General features: G+C 39.5%; 1 protein-coding gene across 5 annotated transcripts in view; it reads left to right on the top strand.

The window, feature by feature from the left end:
* The window catches only part of LOC124631412 (transcription factor Sp9-like), a 68,312-nt gene extending 55,994 nt beyond the window's left edge, over positions 1-12,318 (top strand). For all 5 annotated transcript variants that reach the window (XM_047165792.1, XM_047165788.1, XM_047165789.1 and 2 more), the window contains one exon: positions 10,120-12,318. In XM_047165792.1, the coding sequence (XP_047021748.1) occupies positions 10,120-11,247 (1,128 nt within the window). In that variant the 3' untranslated portion in view covers positions 11,248-12,318. The remainder of the gene's footprint in view (positions 1-10,119) is intronic.
* Positions 12,319-13,552: the final 1,234 nt, after the last annotated feature.

The raw sequence follows: 13,552 nt of genomic DNA, 5'->3' as shown, positions 1-13,552 counted from the left end.
GCTGCAAACTGTTATGCTATGAATCCGGTTGTCTATGCTAAGGGGACGCGCTGTTACTTTTTAATGGGGGATTTTGAATTTGATGTTGCGTTGTACTCGGATGGTAGATTTTATAGAAGGGGTTTCTCTTATATAAATTATAGTTTTCTGTAATCTTCGATTTTTGGAAACCGTAATCCGAAACTAAATAGCATTTAAATGGAATTCATTACATACTACAATATTACTGATATGTACTTTACAGTACCATTAACTTCACCTCACCAAAAGCTATGCCTTCTTTCTTTCTCGTTTCCTTTTTACCCCACTTTGCAGAGGGTCGGAAGGCCATTAGCTCCCTAAGGGTCATACATCACAAGCTCTTCGACTCCATGAATACTCGACGGGCTCTCCAGTTTAAACCGAGCCTGTCTTTGATGGCCCTAATGCAGTCACATTGTTGAAGTTTTGTAGATTTTAGAAGAGTGATCTAAGTTAATCATTGTTGTCCCTTTCGTGTTACGGGAAAACTGGTGTTGGCTATGCCTTGTGTAAAATCATTTTTATGTTGTGACAAGGTTTCTCTTTCGATTAGTTTGTTATGTACCAACACTTTAGTATTACTCATCATATTGTTATTGCATAGATGGGCATTAAATATGATTACAAATGCCTCAACCGCCTACCACTCTAGTCTATTTGTTCATCTATGGCGCTACAGCAATTATTTAAAGTAGATGGAGTGGTCTCGTCTGACAAGCGGTGCGTTGCGGTCTGTGGCGAGTCCATTCAGGTGCTGTTCATTCATAACAACACGCCGCAACTGGCCAACGGACGTGTGGAAACGTTTAGCACAATTTACCTACGACACGAAAACCGTCTAAATACACTAGTTCACCAAGTGCTTCGGCATTATGCTGTTTTGGTTCCGTATTGACTGATGAATTGAGGGGTATACCGAGATTTCACATCTAGGTTGGCTTTATGTAGGTACGCCTCAAAGCTTCACGCTTTCCTGATTCACAGTGTTATTCTCTGTCACAAAAAGAAAGTATTCACAGAATTACATAGTTTATGTATCATTCAGCCAAACCATCGATCAACTGATTCAAAAGTCAAACTCATAAGCTGCAGGCCCCACACAACATTACCTCGTTCCCGTCAGTTAACTTTTAAAACTTGTTAAAATGATAAGCGTGCCACTTTCTTACAATATCTGATGCTCAAAGTGTTGCTTACATTATTATGGGAACGAATCTTTGGAACGATTAAGCGAGTAACTAGATTAAAACGATGAAATTGCAGATATCATAGTCGCCTTTCGATAAGTCTCGAATTGGAATCGATGATGAGGTGCATTGGTGGTCGCGTGGCGGGGCCCGCCCGCTGCGGTCCGCTATGCTAATTCAATTGTGTTACGAGAGCGGATAGCGGCCGATAGCATCTACTCCGCCTGCATTATCATAATAATGCGCGAGTCACCTCGTGCTGGACGCCTCGCGCCTCGCGCCTCGCTGTCGACACGCACGGCACCGATACCACCACGTAACGTTGTTTTATTACCATACAACTACAACTTACAAGATGTGTAACAGTTGTTAAGATATCGTTTGTTGTTACAAGGTTGCTTGACTATTATGGAAAACCATTCTCTAACCAGTCGTGCTCAAGTCGAGCAAGACTCGACAACATTCGAAGTGGTTCTCTTACCAAATCGTTTACTCAAACAATTTTAATCTGGCTTTCAAACGCGTGAAGAAACTAATCCATTCTCACAATCTCATTTCCACACCTATCGATATAATAACTAAGCAGGTATCAACGCCTGCAACAGCTCAGCACGCAGCATGCAAAAAGTAAAAATCCGTCGTAAATTACACCAGTAATAGGTAAAATCAGTAAAAGAAACACGTCAATCTAATCGATTCGTCGAAGTGTTGAAAAGCGGCGAAAGCTGTGTTCTCAGCGTTGCAAGCGGAGCTGCGCCCGCGCCGCCCGCGGCACTAACCGTACCCAGTTCTTGCCGACTATTACTATCTAGCGGGATGCAAATTGAATTATGGGACTTTTTGTGGCCGTTCAATTGTTTAGTAGATACGCGTACAACGCTTTGTTCTTTCGCCGCCCGGTACGTGACGACGAACCTCTCAACGCCTCGTAATTGTTGCTATACACCCGCGATTGTTCACCACCACCACTTTTCGTGACGCAAAATTATAGTCTTTTGTTTTATTATCTAATTGTTGCTATTGTTATAAGTAAGTAATGGACTTTACTAGTGCGGTTCACGATTATGATTGAAAACATCGGTGCCTGTATTAATGTTGAACGGTATTTCAGCATAGTTTAACTTCTACGTTGCAGTGTTATCGCGACACATTTCTGCGCGCTCATATCTGAAAACTGGTTGTGCGCCTACGCACGTGTAAGAATAGAAAAGCAATCGCTAATTAAATCAAAACATTGGAACTACATTGAAGTGATGAAAACTGCTGACATTGTAATTAGTAAAGTTGCATTACAAATCATTACAGTGTATCGCGATTGAAATTATGAACTGGAATACGGCCGTTACACATAGTTTGTATCTGGTATCTACGCCGCTTTTTGTAGTAGTTAGTAATATAGACATATAATTACATATCTATACATAGGTAATCAAATTGCCCCATTTACTAAGAAGAAAATATGGTAGAAACGTTGGCCTTAGGTAATTGTAGTAAAACAAAGAGTTGAATGCATAATTGTTCGTTTTTATGAGTCGACTGCTCTATGCCGTTGCGTCGTGCGTCGACTCTTTGTGGTTTAGGCCCCGGGGGCCTGCGCCGGTAATTTTCTCAGCAATTAATATCCTATGCGGTTCAATTAGTTAAATGTTGAAAAAATACGAAACAGAAGTTGAAGGAAATTACGTATATTTGAAAGAGTTCCATACTATTATACTATCAGGGACGAAATGTCAACGTATTATGTTTAGAGTCGCATCGACATGTGTCACTGCGGTTTTATTGAATGTCACATGTTTATAGGCACCAAAACAATTGTTGGTTAGCTAATTACACGTGTCGCAAAGACACGCGATTATAATGAGCTGCGTTCACTTCACATAAGACTATTTCACATAATGTAGGTAACCGGTAACTATGTAGGTAGGTGGATAAACCTATATCTTACCTGCGTAATGGGCACCTTTACAGCAACGAACTTTTGAAGTGAGATGTGTTGTTAAATGATTTTTCATTCAACGAGTAGACAATATCAAAACAGATTTTCAGGGTTTGAGCGCAGCTGAAAGCTTTATGAAAGAGAACCTAGAATTCTAGTTCAATAAGTCAAGGAAACGTCAAGTTCAATTTACAGCGAGCACTAAACCTCAATTTAATGTAAAATAGTGGTTGAAATCTGTGCGGCTCGTCTCATAACTAATGGAAAAGCGAGTTGCGTGCCCTCCGGCGCGTTGTTCCAGCCGTTTTATTTGTTTGTTACTATCGTATAAATGGAGCTAATTATAATAATTTCATTGGAAATTACTGGCATTAAGCTGCTACCAAAAATACGTGAGTTTAACGACTTTTTCTTAGAACTGTCTGAGTGGGACTCGCGCCGACGGCGATGTCGAGCGCAGCACGCAACGTGAACACATTCGCAGTACCACCGTGACCTTGAGTGTGCATGCTGTGGAGTCTAGCTTAATGGCTTGAAGTGTTTAAATGTACTGCAAGTGGTGTTCCGGGAACATGTTTGTTATTAGGAAAATAGAAAAACATCAGGAAGTCGACCCCAACATTGGGAAAAGGCTAAGTAGTGTTTACTAAAATTCATCAGTAATTTTTTTCAGCAATTGCCTTATTAAATCCTACCACAAATGTTTTTTATCAATTACATTTCAAACTTTATTGATAGTCATAGCTTTGTAATGATACTGCTTACCCACTCCTTTGAAAGCTACTAAAGTTACCCAAGCAAGTTTTCTCAAGCCTATAAATATTTATATAGAAACGGGCATACCTAGAGCTCGCATTATTAATATAAATATGTACATAATATTTTCCCGCGACGCGTTTGAACACAATTACAATGGGACAGAACAAAGCTTCGGAGAAGGGGGTCCCTTGTTTCCATTCGTTCGTCTCAGTTTTTTATCACTCGGGAACTGGTTTCGAAAATTGGTGCACCTATTATCTTGTCCCAGGCGGTGAAGGTCGACCGACAGTACAACATTTTGGAGCAAATTCCAACACGCAAAATATTAGTAGGTAATTTTTACAGACGTGTTTTGACGTGGAACAGTCAAATGTGTCTAACGAAAACACCTTTGATAATAAAAAAAAATCTTCTCGAATGGGAAAGATTTGGGAAGATTTTTTGATAGTAACAATATAGGTACTAAAACATTAAAATACAATAAAAAAATATTGACTAGATTTGATAAAAGATAAGTTTATGTCCCTGAAAACCGACATTGGAATCGCGACATCGCCAGCCCTCACTCCTACATAATTCACGTCAAACATATTCAGAACTACGTCTAGACATTCATAATCCGAGTTCGGTCGGCGTTTGTCCGGGCTAAGCGGCCCCGGGGCTAATGTTCCGAGTCGGACAGATACGGGGCGCCGCTCGCCCGTGTCCGACACATTACCACACAATTTCAACGACTTATCAAATTTAAACGCGCACATTACAGCTTAGGCGTTACCTGTGAATATTAATAAATCGCTATTACATCGCTCAGCTTTTTGATAGTTAACTTATTGGGTTATCAGAAACAGTGGGCCTAAAATTTTCCTGAAAAGAAACTTCAAACTGCAAAACGTTTTCGGATAGAAGCTACTCAAGATAAGGCTAGATTAAAGTCTTGATAGCTACACAATATTTAAATATATTTGCATACTAGCATCTGCCAGCGGCTTCGCCCGCGGGATGTGTTGATAAAAAGTAGCCTATGTGTTAATCCCCCTGGATTAACACATAGGCTACTTTTTACTTTTTATCACCTATCTACATACTAAATTTCAATCAAATCCGTCCAGTCGTTTTTGCGTGATTGAATAACAAACATACATCCATACATTCTAACAAACTTTCACATTTATAATATAAGTAGGATTATTTTGTTGTTTATGCAACATCAACTACGCAACAATTTGAACAATGCATGGAAAATAATCGTCAGCACAAAAAGTTAACCTTAAAACTATCGATAAATTACATCATTTTCCTTTTTTCCGTCACTAGATAGGTTTATGAACCCATAAATATGCACGTAACATGATTCGAAAAGCATATATCAAAAATATAGTTAGCCACAAAAAGTCGGCATGAATCAATAGACCATGACAATTTGAAATCGGAACAAAAACCCGTAGTCGGCCACATATGGCGTTAGCGTACGCACATGCGCGTCAAAGCGTCCGGCACCTCACAAACTGTAATTTCCATTTAAATAAATAATTTGTTTCGGCTCGATTTGAGCGATCTGCCATGTGGCTTGCCTAATGACCTCTGTTAACTAGCGCGGTTTCACGCCTTCGCTCAACGTCTTTAGCGACCTAACGTTAAATATAAACAACCCTTGTTACACGGAAATTTTTGGGTTATATAAACATTTTCATAAACTTTTTGTATTATTATGCGTTCATAGTTATTTTTGGTAATGATGATATTTACACCAAAATTCAAACTAGGCAAGGTAATCTTCATGAACGTAAACGCTATAATGTTGTCATAAAGTTGTCAATCCACCGGTACTTGAAGATTATTCGCACTATAACGTATTATTACTTACTTGTAACAACTGTCATTATCATGTAATAAATAGCTAGTAAACATTACGCGCGGAATATGGTTATTAAATATTTTCCGATTAGGTGCAAGTCATCATCAATCTTACTTTATCGTATTGGTAACTAATTATTGTTTTTAAATCACGAAATGTGAAATGTTCGTAAGAGTTTCATGAGCATACAATTGTTACTAATTCAGATTTAAGTATTATCCAAACCAACAGTTTCCACGAAATAATTTATTATTAACGAACATAACACAAAAACTTTAATGAATGCAAGAAAATCCTGGCACAACAGCGATACAAGATACCAAAGTGATCTAATTAACTGTAATTAACCTGCCAGTGAGAGTTTCACACATCAACGAGACCGTTCGCGTGCAAGACGAACCTTAATGTAGAAATAATGTTCCGAAGTCATTATCTTTTACTTAATTCATACAACTTATTTTTACGACATCGGGAGTCGTTTGGCCTACACTTGACTACGCATTAAAGTCATGCGCGCGCTTCCAGCTAAAAGTGTAGCATTATAGGAAGCAGCAATCGATATTTCCCCTCGTAAGTGTCAAATGACAAATAGCACCCTGAACCCTTTAACGGCTGCAAACGTTAGTAGCATAATTAGCTCCGAGACTGGGCGACTTGGCAAATTATTTTGTAATTTGATGTCATATCCTCGCTTCATTAATTGGATAGAGTCGATGAACGACGAGCGATTATTCATACTTAACAAGCTCGCTTAGATATTGTTCAGCACTTTTGTATAACAACTTTCATTCCACTTTCATTTTGCAATAAGCTACTTTGCGTTGTGTAGTTATCAGAATTTCAAAACACGGAAATTGTAAGACATACTTAGCTTATGCTAGGTCATAAACCGATGTCACAATGTAGTTAGTGAGTAGGTAAGTATACACAAGTGAATCCATTTGCATCAAACGGATTTGAGTCAACTCCGTTGCGACATTAAAGCCAACAATATGTCATAAATTGTAGATCCCAAATTAGTTGCTTGCAGTTTGCATTAGAATTGAGGGGGAGCAGTGGGGTCGACTCGGCGCGGTCGGCGACGGCGTACGGTTTCACCCGGAATTAACTCGATAATTCCCTAATTGTGCAATTACCCATTGGCAATTTGGTCTCGGCTTATCGACCGAAATCACATCAATTGCCACAGAAGTGGGTCGCTTTAAACTTTGATGTCGTAATAAGATACAATAATATATGCATCGCAAAACTTTTATGATATCCGATTTACACGCGTAGTAAAGAGTATCTGTCTACCTCTTTTTCAGCTTTATTTTATGAAATATCACCCCCCATTATAATAGATCATATTTTACAGTCACTTACCCGTACATATTAAATTCATTAAAATACGTCATAAAATATACAGATTTTGATTTCTATCTAGGTACTTTAAATTTTAATATCAACATATTTAAATAACCAATCAATATTATTATCATGTACAGAACGGTCGTCCGGCGAATAAAGATTAGACTCATTATTTTCAATAACGTGTTGTCGAAAAATATTAGCTCATAAGTATAGTTATGAATTTTATGAAATACAATTTTGTCAGTAACGACTTCACGATCATCTTAATAACACGTCGAGAGCTAAGCGTTTCGCTTGAATATTCATTTCGGTTCATCATAATTTTGGTAGATAATTTTAAATTATCCAATCTGCGCGAAGCTACGGCCGCCATCTCAAGCTCCGAGAGATACGCTCGCTTCAGTTACCACGATTTATTGCTTCACACATTAATTTAATTATTTTACTCTTATATTTTCAAGCGAGACATGTTATTTTTTACAGTTAGTTCAGTAGAATATAATTACTTATAAAGTGCAAAAGACGATCAAATATTTATTGATATAATATCAGCGAGCGTGACCTCAGTATGTTGTGCTGACCTAATAAAAGCTCGCTGCATTATTAAGTAATCCGATACGCTTAGTCATTGATACATCCGGCCTCCTTTCAAATTATCTTGTGGGTATCTACTTAATAATAGCAATTCTTTGCATCAGCAGCCTTGTTTTATATATACTTTGGTAGTAATATTATACATTATGTATTTACTTGCTTCACTGCGTTAGTGATGGAATCCATCTCTTTCAGCACGTCTCAATTTGAATATATCCCTGTTTAGCAATGGTTGCCATCATGAGGTGTACCTATTGATGAGCCATTCAATTAAGTACTATGTTAGGATACCTATTTTGAGTTACATATAGGCACCTGCATAAATTATCTGGAGAAGTGGAGATCTAGTTACCTATCCATAAAGCCAGGTTTATCATACTTTACATTCTCTGAAAACCAGTCTCCCTTTTGATCAATCATAACGATTAATTTAGGTTTCCAAACATTTCTTACAGTAACTTTGGTGGTGAAAGAAATCTTTTTCTAGCTTCACCCTTTCCATACTCCAGCCTAATTAGGTTCCCAGAACATATTTCCGTGAGCATCATCTGCGACTACCTGTATCCAGTGATACTACAATTTTGTGCTCACATTAGGTAATCTCGTTTTATTTCATCTCATATTTTTTATGACAAAGATCTTCGTCATTTTTGACAAGGAAAAGGCCATCAACATTGTATAATGCGGCTGTGGCGCCGCTATGTCGGCTGAGAGGCGTCATCTACGCTTTGATCCAATCTCGCGGCCGAAACCGAGCGGCCGAGTTGACGACCAATTACCCGATATCACTCTGTTTCGGCCCTGCGCCCAAATGGAGCATAATGCCTAGGGTAATTATGACTTCAGCCGGCCATCGCCTCGCGTCTCGCATTGATTCTACGACTCGTCGCCTAAAACCTTTATTATCTTTAAATTGTTTCGAAATAACCTCGGCCGCGGTGTCAATATTATAAGTCATTTTTGGTATAGCGACACTTACGAAGCCAATTGATCGTTACACGTGCTATAGACACGTAAGTCGAAAGGACGTAAAAGCATTGATGATCAAATCTACAAACATAATTCTGTAATTGAGGACAAATAATATTCGTGGAGGTAATGTGTAACGAGTTCATACGGCGTAAGTGCCTTGCCGCCGCAATTTGGCGGAGTTTTATTATTTTTTTATGGTAATTGTAATTGTCGTGGAGTTAATTGAGAGCGCAGCCATATTTACAAGTGAGCTCCGTAGATGTTGACGTTTGATAGCACACTGGGCCGGGCCCATTATTTCTATTTACTAGAATGCCGCTGGCCCACGTCAGCCAGTAGGTATTAATAATACATTGTGTGTTGTAATTATTGATAAATCTTTCTGTCTGCATTCATGTTCGTGATTAGGATTGAAACTTTAAAATTGTATTCCGGACTTTGTAGAGAAGTGCACATTGTTGCGATTTGTCAATATCTAATTTCAGAAAATACGAAAACGATTGATAAACTTTTTAGATCGCTCAGTAGGAATAGGTATCTACCTAAGATAGGAGATAATGAAATAGACTATCACTATGACTATCATTTTATCATTTCTTTCAGAATCATATCTAATACTAAAAGCTGAATGAACTTGAACCGCTTGAACTCAGGAATCAACATTAAGGGTTGGCGCACATTGCGACGCAACAGCTGCGCCAATCACAATATAATGGGCGTGGTCGAGCACCCCCCCCCCCCGCGCCCCACACCTCGGACCCCCTCCGACCCGTGTCGTGATCCCCGGATTATATTATTGCATACAATGGAAGTTTTTTTATCAAACCATTGTGTCTCACATTGGGGTGAAATATCCGGCCGGATGCTCTTATGGCTCTCACCTTTATTTAGCAAAAAGAACATCAACGAACGGACTATTATTTGTAACCCGTTTGTAAAATTGAACATGAAGATTTTGTAGATCCTTTATTTAAGTTTTGTTATTTAAATCAAATGTGATAGGTTTTATATTACAGCTACAAATATTTAGCTTAAATAGCGACGCCAATCAAGGCTGACGGCTTCACTCAATCAAACTTCAGCCTCCATCAATGCTATCGAAATGAAGAAATAATATTGTAAGCTAACTTTCAAAGAGGCACAAGTGTAGGCGTTTATTAATAACGACGTCGGGCGGCCGGTAGCAGCAGGGAGCTGTCACCACGCCACCTAATTGTAAATACACTACCTATAAAGCTTCTCATAATTTATTTATATTATTTCTGAAGCCTCCGGGCACGAGCGAAACACCGCGGCATTAGTTCACATATAAATTAGGCTATAAATCTCATTTGACACTTCGACCAATTCCCACGGTTAAAACACAGGTCGATAATTAAACCCGAATAAAGTATTGCCTTTTTTATTCAAAATAATTAACTATTTATTTTCTGTCGTTCCAGGAACATCCGAGCTTACGCGGTACGCCTCTGGCGATGCTGGCGGCACAGTGCAACAAACTGTCAAGCAAATCCCCTCCTCCGCTGGCGGACGCCGCCGTGGGCAAGGGCTTCCACCCGTGGAAGAAGAGCCCGGGTGCACACTCGCCGCCCGGCGCCGGCGCTGCACCGCGCTCGCAGCCGCCCGCCTGCTCGCCGTACGGCCGCGGTCCCACCTCGTGCGCGGCCGCGCCCTCCTACGGCAACGATCTCTACTTCCCGTCCTCGGGTGACCAACTCCTCGGCAAAAGTGAATCCAGCGCAAGTCTCGGCTCTATGTACTCGCGACACCCCTATGAGTCGTGGCCATTCAATGTCGGTGGCGGTGGCGGCACTGGCGCTCTCAAAGCTGCCGAGATGAGCGGCGTGAGTGCCGTCGGCAGTACGTGGTGGGATGTACACAGCGGATGGCTGGATGTAGGAGGCCAGATGGCTAATTATGCCGGCCAAGACTACTCACAACTGACACATTCTCTATCGGGAGGTGCGCATTTATTACCACCCGCGCCTCACCTGCTGCAAGATGCATACAAATCCGTACTCCCCACACAAGGCTCATTCGGCCTACACGCACCCGGGTCTCCTGCACCGCCGGCACAAGCACCATCTCCGAGGTCACAACGTCGATATGCTGGCCGGGCCACCTGCGACTGTCCTAACTGTCAAGAAGCGGAGAGGCTCGGCCCCGCCGGAGCACATCTGCGAAAGAAAAATATTCACAGCTGTCATATACCCGGTTGTGGAAAAGTATACGGCAAGACATCCCACCTGAAAGCTCATCTCCGCTGGCATACTGGCGAGAGACCCTTCGTTTGCAACTGGTTGTTCTGTGGTAAACGATTTACACGCTCGGATGAGCTACAAAGACACCTAAGAACACATACGGGGGAAAAAAGGTTCGCGTGTCCGGTGTGCAATAAGAGATTCATGAGGTCCGACCACCTCGCGAAGCACGTGAAGACTCACAACGGTGGCAAGAAGGGCAGCTCGGACTCGTGCTCGGACTCCGAGGAGAACAGCCAGGGCGAGGGCGGCGCGGGGGGGCGCTCGCCCGAGCACCCGCTGGACGTGAAGCCGAGCGCGCTGGTGTGACGGGGGCACGCGGCGCCCGCGCACCACGCGCCGCCGCTGCTGTGATCCCCGCGCTCGCTGTACATACCACATATCACTACACTGTAACATAGGAGCCACACGTGTAATAGAGACAATGTGCCGCCGAGGCCCGACGTGTATGTATTTGTTGTGAGACTTAAAGTGTTGTACAGTATAGATACTATTAAAAAATAATTATCTCATATTATAGCTAGATATTATATGTTAAATTAGTGTAAGTAGAATCACTCTTTAGTCCAAAATTGCAGATTAATTTATTGAAACAATACCTCAGCATGTTTCAAAAGGAATCTTTTATTTATTGTACAGAACTAAGCAAACATTCTTACTTAAAATGAACTTGGCTCATAAACAACTCTCCTTTTGTAACAGAAGTGTGTTTCATTAGAAATAATGTGATCTTTATGTTATCGTGTTTTATTATTTGTAGAAACTGTGTTAAGTACTTAATAATCAAAATGTTATTTACAGTAATAAAAGCGTAAGGACCGAGCTCCGATAAAAATAAATTGTTGAATATAATTTTCATGCTAAATGAAAAATGAAATTACCGTCATTAACCTAAAAATTGTGGAATCAGAAATGGTATTATAAGAACACTTTCCCACTAGTGGGTTTTGCCCAATTTTGCCCATATAAATGCGGGTTGCAATGAAATTTAAATAATTGTGCTGCCAACTCTGATTCCACATTTTATTTATAAGTACATAAATCTAAATAAAACGTCACTTGTATTTTCCCAATGCTATCTGATTGTTGTTTATGAGAAAGGTCAATTATAGATCAGCAACCTTTAAATAACTATAACAGTGTTGTATAATACAATATTAGTAAAAGTTAACTAAAATTCCACAGTTGATTTCAACAATACGTTCTTGTTTTGTTCAATAAAATCGATGTTGACGTCCTCGTCGAATCGATAAACTATTCGGTGATATTTGTTAGCTTGAAAACTGTAATTGTAATAAAATGTATATTGTACAAAATTGTGCGAATTAAAAAATGCCTGATATTGATTTTATAAAAATTGAATATATTTTTCCGAGTGGATTACAGCATTTTTATTTTTTCACCCTTAGATGCTGAAAATCTGAAAAAAAAAGAATTGCGAGTAAGAACCGTTCCTTTTGCTAGAAAAAGCCTATGCTATGGATTTTGAAATATGCTGATCATGTACCTAAGTATACTCACCGACAAAGCTAAACTATTCTGAGAGACCAGTGCTGCCATCTAGCGCTGAATAGAATCACAGAATATCCGTTAGACTGTTATAGCCTTACTACAAAAACTTAAACGCCTGTTTTACACTTGTCTTAAAAAATTGTGGTGCAAAATGAACCATATGTCAACGTCATAATTTGACATTTTTTAGACAAAGCTTAAACTGACGTTTAAAAGTTTTTTGTGGTAAGACGGTTAGAGGTAAAGGAAGGGGCACAACAATTTTATGATTACAGATTATGATAAAAATAATATATAGATTAATTTTACCTAGATTAGCATGGCCCTTCATAACAAATTTCAAAACCAAATATGGCTGTATAAATTCATTAATTAAACTTAGGTACTCATCCCAGAAATTAATACGTATAAAAACAGTTACAGTTACTGTCATCACCTATTTAGTTATTTGATACATAATACTACATATACAGATAAACAAATAAAGATAGAGATGCTGAATTATGCACCTAGTGCAATGAATCGACCATTAGTCCATTTATAAAGCAATGCATCATCTGTCCAATTAATAGCCATCACTAGAACAGACAAACCAAGGGGCCTTTTATACTGTAGAATCTATACAAATGTAGGTCTGTATTATCAATTCAAAAATTAAATACCATCCTAAACAAACAAAGCTGTCTGATATCCTCCACTGATACACCTACTGTTTTAATCAACTCGCTCACAAATGAATTTTGGCACAAGTACTTTTATGAATCGTAATAACCTCAAATGCATCCCCAAAGAACTAGATGTGAGCTTTAAAACAAAAGAATAAGTAATCTTTTCGATTGTCAAACAGTGGCGGTTACGACATTTTAGGCTAAGAGCAATTTGGGTCGCAAAGAGGGCGACGTTCATCGTAAAAAGTGAATTGAAACCACAAATGACGAGGGGAGCATAGTAAAGTTAAAAACATACTGAGTATATGCTCTGCCAAGGGCATCAACCACGGAGTAGGTTCCTGGACGCAAGAAGGAGCAGTTATGGCTGAAAACACTGCGTAAGTATAATAACTCAATTTAAAAAAAAAACATCTAAGTAAATACGCAAATGA

Source organism: Helicoverpa zea, chromosome 6 (genome assembly GCF_022581195.2).
Source record: "Helicoverpa zea isolate HzStark_Cry1AcR chromosome 6, ilHelZeax1.1, whole genome shotgun sequence".
Taxonomy (NCBI): Eukaryota; Metazoa; Arthropoda; class Insecta; order Lepidoptera; family Noctuidae; genus Helicoverpa; species Helicoverpa zea.
This window is presented reverse-complemented; position numbering and strand designations above follow the sequence as displayed.